Raw genomic sequence first — 10772 nt, forward strand, 5'->3', positions numbered from 1 at the left:
CTATTCCTCCTGTTCTTGATATTGTGGATGATGCCTTTGGCTATTCCTCCTGTTCTTGATATTGTGGATGATGCCTTTGGCTATTCCTCCTGTTCTTGATATTGTGGGTGATGCCTTTGGCTATTCCTCCTGTTCTTGATATTGTGGGTGATGCCTTTGGCTATTCCTCCTGTTCTTGATATTGTGGATGATGCCTTTGGCTATTCCTCCTGTTCTTGATATTGTGGATGATGCCTTTGGCTATTCCTCCTGTTCTTGATATTGTGGATGATGCCTTTGGCTATTCCTCCTGTTCTTGATATTGTGGATGATGCCTTTGGCTATTCCTCCTGTTCTTGATATTGTGGATGATGCCTTTGGCTATTCCTCCTGTTCTTGATATTGTGGATGATGCCTTTGGCTATTCCTCCTGTTCTTGATATTGTGGATGATGCCTTTGGCTATTCCTCCTGTTCTTGATATTGTGGATGATGCCTTTGGCTATTCCTCCTGTTCTTGATATTGTGGATGATGCCTTTGGCTATTCCTCCTGTTCTTGATATTGTGGATGATGCCTTTGGCTATTCCTCCTGTTCTTGATATTGTGGATGATGCCTTTGGCTATTCCTCCTGTTCTTGATATTGTGGATGATGCTTTCTCTGAAGCTAACCTGAATCCTGATTCTTTTCCGCCTGCTCCTTCTAAGCCTGATAGATTTTACAGAGTTCCTGATTCCCATCAATTTTTGTTCAAGAACCCCTCTGCAGATCCTGAAACTATTTCTCAGGGTCCCAAGGGTGCTAAGGCCGCTTCTGCTAAAACTCCTATTCCTTCTGAAAAGGATTCTCGTGCCTTGGACAGATGGGGCAAAAAGGTATATACTTCTGCTACTCTTTCTATTAGAGCTTTAAATTGCCAGTTTCATATGTTCAAGTATCAGCAATTTCTTTTGTCTGTGTTAAAACAAAAACTTTCTACCTTTTCTGCATGTGCAGAGGACAAGGAATTACAGGATGTATTACATACAACTGAACAAGTTAGCAAACATGGTTTACATTGTGGTTTTGATGCCTTGGAGGCTTCTTGTAGGGCCGCAGCCTCTGGTACTGTTATCAGGAGACATGCTTGGCTTCGTGAGCAGAATTTACCTGAACAAGTTAAGGCTAAATTATTAGATGCTCTGGTTCAGCATGATGTTTTGTTTGGATCTAAAGCTGAAGAGGTTATTAAGAAGATGGAGGATAAAGCGAAATCTATGCAGACTGTTAAAGATTTCTTACAAGTGCAGCCTCCTAGATTTACTAGAAATTGGCCCTCCAAGAATTGGTCCTTTCCCACATCTGACAGGCCTCAAAGGGGAAGATATAGACATTCCAGAGGTCGGGCTCAGGCTCAGGCCTCTTATAGGTCCAGACAATGGACTGCTTCATCACCTAGAAGGGGAGAAGACATATCTCAATCACAAAGGAAGCAAACTCAATGACTCTCTCAGTTGGGCTACAGGACCTCTTTACCGGGAAGCCCCTCTCGGAGGAAAACTTTCTCTTTTCTACCAAAATTGGACTCATATAACCCAAGACAAATGGGTGTTAGATGTGATTTTAAGAGGTTACAAATTCCACTTTCATTCTCTGCCAAGGTCCATCGGATGGCCCGATCTGCCAAAACATCAATGGCCAGAGACCTTAAATCAAGTGGACGCTCTATTGGCCATAAGAGCCATAGAACCTGTTCCACTTTCAGAGAGGGGAAAATGTTTCTACTCAAGACTATTTCTGGTCCCAAGAAAACAAAGCTCATGGAGACCTATTCTGGACCTCTCAGTATTAAACACCTTTCTGGAAATACCAAAATTCAAAATGCTTACTCTACAACAACTTCTTCCAATGCTCTCCCAAGATGCTTGGATGGTGACATTGGACCTAAATGAGGCCTACTTACACATCCCCATCAGGCAAGAACGCAGAAAGTACCTCAGATTCAAGGCAGGCTCGAGGCACTTTCAATTCTCTGTACTGCCCTTTGGCTTATCTACTGCGCCCAGAGTTTTTACCAAGTGCCTGGCTTCAGTAGTAGCTTATTGCAGACTCCAGGGGATTCAAATTTACCCCTATCTGGATGACTGCCTTATTCAGGCAGACAGCAAAGACCTTTTACTTCAACACCTGCATTTTGTTCAACGTCTTCTCCTAATACTGGAATTCTCAGTGAACACAAAAAAGTCACATTTGATTCCTTCTCAGCAGATGACCTTTTTAGGAGCTCTTCTAAACACAAGTTTGCAGATGGCCTTCCTCACTCCAGAAAAACAATTACAGCTGGCTTCAATTTTCAAAACCTTGGCAACTTTAACTCAGCTCATTGCAAGGAAATTCCTGCAGGCTTTGGGCTACATGGCTTCTTGCATCCTGTTGATTCCAAATGCAAGGCTTCACATGAGAAAACTTCAATGGTACCTAAAGAGTGTATGGTCTCAGCATTACCACAGTCTGGACACAATGATTCCACTGATTCTCTGCCTCCAAAAGGAGCTCCTTTGGTGGTCCAGGGTTTGTGCTTTGAACGAAGGGAATCCCTTTCGTCTGCCTCAACCTTCTCAGATCATAACCACAGATGCTTCGGATTATGCTTGGGGAGTTCATTTTCTATACATTTGCCAGCAGGGCTCTTGGACAAAGAAGCATCTTCTCTGGCACATCAACTTGAAAGAAATGTTGGCAGTCCAAAATGCTCTTCTAGCCTTCCAGAATCTTTTAAAACCAAGGCCTCTTCTGATTCGTACAGACAATACCACAGTCATGTGGTACATAAACAAGCAAGGGGGCTCTCACTCTTACCCCCTTTGCAGACTAGCCATGAATTTATGGGACACAGCTCTAAATCTGAATCTGCATCTTCAAGCTCAATTCATTCCAGGAAATCAGAACCTCTTAGCAGACAGCTTAAGCAGAAACCTTGTGGATCCTCATGAATGGATGCTGGACCCCAACTTATTCAGCAGGATAACTGCAGTTTGGGGTTGTCCTCAGATAGATCTGTTTGCATCCCATCTCAATCATCAGTTGCCTCTCTTCTGCACCAGGTCCTTCCACAAAACAGCTTGGAAAGTGGATGCCCTGTCATTCAGCTGGAGGAATCTTTCGGGATATGCCTTCCCTCCTCTTCCTCTTCTGCCTCGGGTGTTACTGAAAATAAAACAGGACAAACCCAAGATTATCATTCTGATAGCTCCAAATTGGCCTTGGTAGTTTTGGTATCCAACTTTAAAATGCCTATTCTTGGAACCTCCTTGGATCCTACCTCTGATCCCTTCTCTTCTGTCCCAGCATCAGGGTCAGATGCTAAACTCTCAAATCAAGACTCTCTGCCTGGCAGCTTGGCTCTACAAGGGCCTTTGATTCCTTCTTCTCTTCCCAAACAAGTTTTGGATGTTCTTTTAGAAGCTAGGCGGCCTAGCACTAGAAAATCTTATGCTTCAAAATGGAAAAGATTTTGTATTTGGATGCAAGATTGAGGTTCTGATCCTCTTTTGCCTAATATTTCCTCCATTCTACTTTACCTCTCAGACCTTTTGCTTAAAGGTCTTTCCTTTTCCTCCATCAAAATTCATGCTTCTGCTATCTCGGCTCATTTCAACACTGATCCGCCCCATCTTTTCTCACCAACTGGTGAGACAATTTTTGAGAAGAGCTAAGAATTTAAGACCTCCCAGAACTCCTCCTGTTCCTGCTTGGGATCTTAATTATGTCTTCGAGAAACTTACTTTGCCTACTTTTGAGCCTGCTGCGACTTCGGATATCAAGTTCTTATCCTGGAAGACAGCTATCTTATTGGCATTGACTTCTGCCAGAAGGGATTCAGAGTTGCAAGCTCTCATGGCTGTGGAACCATATATTATCTTCCACCAAGACAGAGTTTCCTTGAGGACCAATCCTACATTTATGCCTAAGGTGATTTCTAAAGTGGCTCTAAATCAGACTATTCACCTTCCTACCTTTTTTCCAAATCCTCAAAATAAAGGGGAAAGGATCTTACATTCATTGGACGTACACAGACAACTACGATTTTACCTGGACAAAACTAAAGATTTCAGAAAATCTGATCAATTGCTTATCTCTTATGCCTCCAGTTCTCTAGGTAAGGCTATTTCTAAGCAAACTATTTCCAAATGGATTGCTCATGGAATAAGGTTTTGTTACTCTCACTATGGGAAACAGATTCCAGGTACTGTTAGAAGTCATTCTACTAGAGCAGCTGCCACTTCAGCAGCTTTTCTCAGAGGAGTTCCTACCAAGGACATTTTGGAAGCTGCCACTTGGAGTTCAGTGCATACTTTTTCTAAGCACTATAATCTCCCTTTGTATTCTAAGTCTAGGGCAGGCTTTGCCTCTGCTGTTTTGCAGGGTCTTCTAGCTGTCCCTTCTTCTGCATAACCTCCTCCCTTATTCACAGCTTTGAGATTCTACCCTACAGTTATGACTGCAACAGTGAAACACGAAGAACATAGTACAGTTGTGTACACCTACCATAAATGTAGATGTTCGAGTGTCTTCACTGTTGCAGTCGGTGTTTCCCTCCCTCCAGTCCCCTCTTATTTTTGCTTGTTTTCTCTTCCACTTCTTTTGTGGTGTATTTGTGTTCCTTTTTGGACACCTTTTGTTTTTTTGGGGGGCTTCTGACATCTGGGGCAAGAAAGGCTGGAGAAGATGGCGTCGGCTGTCAGCTTTATACCTCTGCATTCTGACGTCAGGGTACTTGCTGGTACAGCCGACGCCGGACCCAGACTTTGGAATTCTGGCCGACCTCGGGCTGCCTGTCGGCAGGAACACCCTACAGTTATGACTGCAACAGTGAAGACACTCGAACATCTACATTTATGGTAGGTGTACACAACTGTACTTTCGTCATTTCTTGTCAATATAGCCAGCATCCTGTCCAGCACCCTTATTAATGGTAGTAGTTTTGGGCAACTACAAAAAAATGTGCTGTCAATCACCTATTTCCACAGCTTCACATCTCTAGCAAAAGTTACATATTACCAGGAACATATGGTTTAGTTTTGCAGGTATATTGAAATATTTGTGTAAGCACTTCCATACAAGTATTTTGAACTTCCTATCCCTTTATCAGTCTTCATGGAGTGGTACATATCTGTTGCCAGATGTTCCTGGGGATCTTTGGCATTAATTCTTCTTCCCAAAGTGCTCTAATCTTATCTACTATTCTCCAAGTTTCCTCTTGTACTATGTTATATAAAACCCCTTAAATATTAATGGTTAATCTGACTCTGTTCATAAATTCAGTTGCTTAGATGCAAATTCAGATTGTAGCCAGAGAAAAAGGCTCTTTCGTAATTTTCATCTATGGCAAATTTTGTTTTACCTAGCTCCTATGATGAAATGGCTTCCTCCTCTTTAAGCTGATCCCAATATTTTAGCTCAGTGCTATATTCTCTCTAACCATAACCAACAGATCTGGTAATTTCTTCCTTTTCATGGTCCCCAATCTCTTAGTTCTCCTCTTTTCAGCTTTTTTTTTTTTTTTTACTTCTTTTTCTAGGGATTTTAGAAGGGGAGGTTTGAATCATTCTATGTTCAGACTCCAACATGCTTTCACTATATCTTTATTACCTAGCCACATATTCTTAACTCTCACATTTGTGTCCAACTAGCTCTATTACCAGGGTCCAATATCTTATACAAAAGCATTAGATGAGCTGCTCTTTCTTCCTGTTCTCTGCATCTTGCTCTGTCACACCAACCACCTGCATGTCCTCTCTTACCACATCCATAAACCTCATCTTTGGCCTTCCTCTTTTCCAGTTACCTGGTAGCTTCATCCTTAGCATCTTTTTCCCAATATACTCTGCATCCCTCCTCAGCACATGTCCAAACCAACATAATCTTGCCTCTCTGGCTTTGTCTCCAAACCTTCCAACCTGGGCTGACCCTCTAATATACTTATTCCTAATCCTGTCCATCCTTGTCACACCCAGTGCAAATCTTAACATCTTCAACTCTGCCACGTCAAGCTCTGACTCCTGCCTTTTTGTCATGCCACTGTTTCCAACCCATATAACATAGCTGGTCTCACTACCCTCTTGCAGACCTTCCCTTTCACTCTTACTGGTACTCGTCTGTCACAAATCACTCCTGACACTCTTCTCCACCCACTCCATCCTGCTTGTACTCTCTTCTTCACCTCTCTTCCACACTCACCATTACTCTGAACTGTTGATCCCAAGTATTTAAACTCATCCACCTTTGCCACCTCTAATCCCTGCATCCTCACCATTCCTCTACCCTCCCTCTGATTCACACACACATATTCTGTCTTAGTCCTGCTGACCTTCATTCCTCTTCTCTCTAGAGCATATCTCCACCTCTCCAGGGTCTCCTTCCACCTGTTCCCTACTCTCACTACAGATCAGAATGTCATCTGCAAACATGGGCTGCTCTTAACATAGTTATCTAAATCCAGTGCCGCTAATCTTCCTTTGTCTTTTGGGATTGTAAATTTATCCCTGCTTATACGTGGTGGATGGCATCCCCAGTTAGTCAGCCAGTTAATAACTTTTATCATCACTTTTTTTAGTGAGAGCCATCCCAAAAGACTGAGATATAGAATATGGAGAAAACATGCCATTTCAAGTCATTGCTTTTTTTGATCCATGTCTAAATTAAGACGTTCTCATTTTTGCAATTTTTACTTTATTTTAGTGAGGCCATGCTGGTGACAGTACTCTTTACATTTTTCATAAGAGGTCACTATCCACATTCATAAGTATTTCATCCTTTCTTTTACAGTCACTGGGAACGTGGACCAAGAGGCCATATGTAGATGGTCTCCATTCAGTAATACTGTGTGTGATTTATCCCAATTTATTTTGTATCCAGAAAGAGTTCCATATTCTTGCATCATGTCATCATATCTAGTAGGTGACTAAAATCTCAAGTAGGGTTCTTCAGTGTTAATAATCTATTGTCTGCAAGCAGCAACAGCTTCAGTTCCACTTATGCCCACTGATATCCCTATATGATGGACTATCTAATTTTTAGTGCCAGAGGTTCTAACTAAATAGCAAAAAGCAATGGTGACAGAGGGCAACCCTGTTGGGTACCTGTAGTCTGTGGAAAACCTGAGACCACAGCTCTCAGTTTGACCCTTTCTTCAGCTCCTTTGTACAGAGTTTAAATGAAAGCCATGAAATGTACAGGGAATCCACAGGCTCAAAGCGTTTCAAATAAAAATGGCTACTCCACCCAGTCAACAAACCCTTTTTGCATCTAGGCTTAATAACATTACTGGATTCTTTGTTAAAGTGGCCTCTTGTAATATCATCAAAGTCCTTAGTATATTTGCAAATGTGGTTCTTCTCCCTATAAAGCCATACTGATCCCGGTGAATTATTGCTGGCATTACCTTCATTAGTGTCTTGACTATAATCTGTGTAAATGTCTTATAATTGTGATTTACAATTTTTATAGGCCTGTAGGATTTCACCTCATATGGTTATTTCTACTCTTTAGCTAATACCACTATTAAACCCTGCTTCCTGGAGCACAGGAAGGTTTTAGTAGTAGGAGCCTCAGTCACTTGATTTTTCCACTCCTGCACTAAATTATCTCCTCCCATCTGCCAGTGTGCCTACACCATAATAAATGCCACCCTTCTCCTTCTGGCTGTGGCTTAGTAATCCATGTCCACAAATATCCACTTATCATCACACAGCAATTTCATGCCCAAGCTTCCACAGTTCTGAGACCACTTTCTCCTTTTGTTGATAAGAAACAAAGCATACTATTATTTGCTTAGGATGGTGTGAATATGATCTGCTAGGATCCCATGGTGTCCTCTAAGCCCAATCTCTACAAAAGTCTGAGGAAGTTAGGCAAGACCTTTCTGCTATTTTTGCAGACAAGAAGGCAATTGGAGCTCTTCCTTCTAACCCTTCAGGGGATGCCACTAAATCATAGATTAAAATTCTTCTGGAGTTATTTTCAAAGACTATTAAAGTTACATCAGAGAGGTTTAGCCGGGCTTCCAGTGCTGTCATTTTCACTTTTAATACTTCATTTTCATTTATTAAATATTGCAGTACGTCCGAATGTTCATTTACCACTTCAGCTACCTCTTTCAGCTGAACATTAGTCTCCTTTATGTAGTTCTCAAATTTTATGTTCACTTTTTGCATTTATTTGTAGATCATCTCCAAAGTGATGCCTTGTTTGCTTGTGACTATTTTCGGCCTGATGGTTATTTTTCTGCATGGTTTTCTCCTCAGTATGTTGTTTTCGGCTTTTTTTTTTTTTTTTTAGGTTTTGTCGTGTAGCCTAGGATTTGGTTTACTATTTTTAGATTTAGTCACTCAGTACCAATAGATAATAGTGCAAGAAGTTATTTATATTTCCTTTTTAATTTCCCGGCACTGGAGGAGCACGGCTCCTGCAAGACTTAAGCTTACACCATCAATGAAAGTCTCAAAATAAAGTCTGATCTGCAATAGTGCTGCCAGCTGGGCTGGCTAATTCAGATTGTTTTGGTTTCATTTTTGTTCTTTTTTCATTCTAATAACAATTATTTTTCATTTTTAGAGGATTGATTAGGTGGACAATGTTGCATTTTGGGATGTGTTAATTATGTCTATTTTCTTCATTAAAAACAGAAAATGAGGTTCACGTTTTACTTTTTTCCCCTTTTTATTTTTTACTCATGTGTAGATTTGGGTTTAAAGAGTTTTTTTCCCCAGATAGTCCAGGGTGGTTGTAGGGTACATGTGCTTGTTTCTGTGTTTTCTACATACTGTGTGAACTTTTAGTTTAGTTTTTATTAAGCAGCACCACGGAAGGGTTAAAAGAATGTTAGCAGCCTTGATAATGCAGAAAAGGTATAGATGAAATATTAATGGTGCATATACCCCTCTCAACCTCCAAACATTTAAAAAAAATCATAACAGAGGAACAGAAAGAGGATCACTTCCTTATTTTTCACAGTAGAAGATATTTCTAAATTAGACCATATATAGTTAGTGGTAATGAATCCATGTAGAGGCTTAGTTTACATATTTAAAACAGGATGTCCCTATAAACAAGGTCTAACATTATTAAAATGATAGTGCTTTGCCTAAATCATAGCATGATGGTGAACTTAAGTGTCTGGATAAAGTTGTAATGAAAAATTAATAACATCTCTGACTGGTAGGTAATCAGATACAATGTACCAGCTATGTCTTTTCATCACACTTTATCTAGGAGAATAATTAAAACTGCACAATATAAAAACATTATTTAAATGAGAAAGGTTGCAACCTACTAATTTCTCAGATAAAATATTACTTCAGAATTGCTGGAGAAGAATAGACCACCTTCTATAAAACATCATTTTGGTCTGCATCTCTAAGCTGTTTAATGATAAACGAAACAGATTAAGAGCAGAAAGGACAAGGTAGCCAAAACTGGTCCATTATATAACTTTTAATTAAATATTGCTTCATTTCATAAAACAGGTATGACCTCTCTGCTACAGTACTTAATGGAGCTATCTACGTCATTGGAGGCAACGCATATAGATTTGATACAGAAACTGATGAATGGACCCTCCTGGAGGAAGAATGCCTCAACCGGAAGTTCTTCATGGGCTGTACTACCACTAATGGCCGCATCTACTTACTTGGGCAGTGGAAAGGAAACCAAGCCATTTCGAATATGGTCCAGTATGACCCGTACATGGATACTTGTGAGGTAATCAATCATGCCATTCCTTGCCCCCTCCCCATTAGAGGCTGCGTGACAATTCGGAGGTTTGACATATGGGCTGGATCAGACCACTCAACCCTTGACTAGTAAAACTGCTTTGTTCTCCAAAGATACAAAACTGTTTTGTCCTCTGGGTAGGAATCTAGCACAAACATTACAATGTCAGATACTGTTTCTGTAATTGCCTGATTATGTGTTGTAATGGGTACTTGGTGAAGAGTTCATTGTATTTTAGTACAGCAGCATATGATTATGTCTGAATATCATTTTATATATGCCAGTAAAATTTAAGGATGTCTTGTTCCTGGTGTCTGTGCACAACAGTGCTCTTTGTACTGCTTATGTTCAACTTACCCAGACATGCAGCAGTGTAGTACGGGAAGGGAATGCATCCTGTTCTAAAGGCACTTCAGGGGATGGTATCAGTGTGGGTTAAATCTGGGCAAAATCCAATGGTAAAACTTGTATCATTACTGGCATTGGTTCAGTTGTTAAGGTCTTATACCATTCGGTCATCTGGACTGAGCTACAGTCCAGTACAGACAAGAATATAGTAATTATGTACATTTCTGAGAAAATATGAATGGGTAAATCTGACAAGTCTGTTGTACTGATGGTAAATAAGAGTAATGTGTAACGTACTACTGAAGCATTTAACATGTGTATTAATAATAATAATAATAAACAAAAAATATTTTGCTATGCATTTTAAAGGACTATTAATGGTTCGTGTATGCTGGAGCAACATTTATACCAAAAAGATATGGATAAAAAATATGGTCTCGCATGAAGACACCACAATGGTTGCTAAAATCAATAAGTTATACAAAACTAATGAATTTACTATAAATACAAAATTATCTCTGTTGTTCTCAGAGGAATAATTGACAGATATTTAAATTCTAGGTGATAGGAAACTGTATTCTATGCATTTCAGCCTGCTTCTTCCAACAAACTGCATACTCAGTGCTGTGAGTGATAAACACAGCATTAGAGACCAGAGTATATAAAATAATACAACCCTGCCTGACATGACC

The 10772-nt window shown here is 40.3% G+C and overlaps 1 protein-coding gene across 1 annotated transcript in view; it reads left to right on the forward strand.

Moving 5' to 3' along the window:
* The window catches only part of LOC122817575 (kelch-like protein 23), a 59098-nt gene extending 48700 nt beyond the window's left edge, over positions 1-10398 (forward strand). The window contains exon 3 of the mRNA XM_044090611.1: positions 9486-10398. Coding sequence (XP_043946546.1) covers positions 9486-9822 — 337 coding nt within the window. The 3' untranslated portion in view covers positions 9823-10398. The remainder of the gene's footprint in view (positions 1-9485) is intronic.
* The last annotated feature ends 374 nt before the right edge of the window (positions 10399-10772 follow it).

Source organism: Protopterus annectens, chromosome 13.part0 (assembly GCF_019279795.1).
Source record: "Protopterus annectens isolate FY-2018-M chromosome 13.part0, PAN1.0, whole genome shotgun sequence".
NCBI classification, from domain to species: domain Eukaryota; kingdom Metazoa; phylum Chordata; order Ceratodontiformes; family Protopteridae; genus Protopterus; species Protopterus annectens.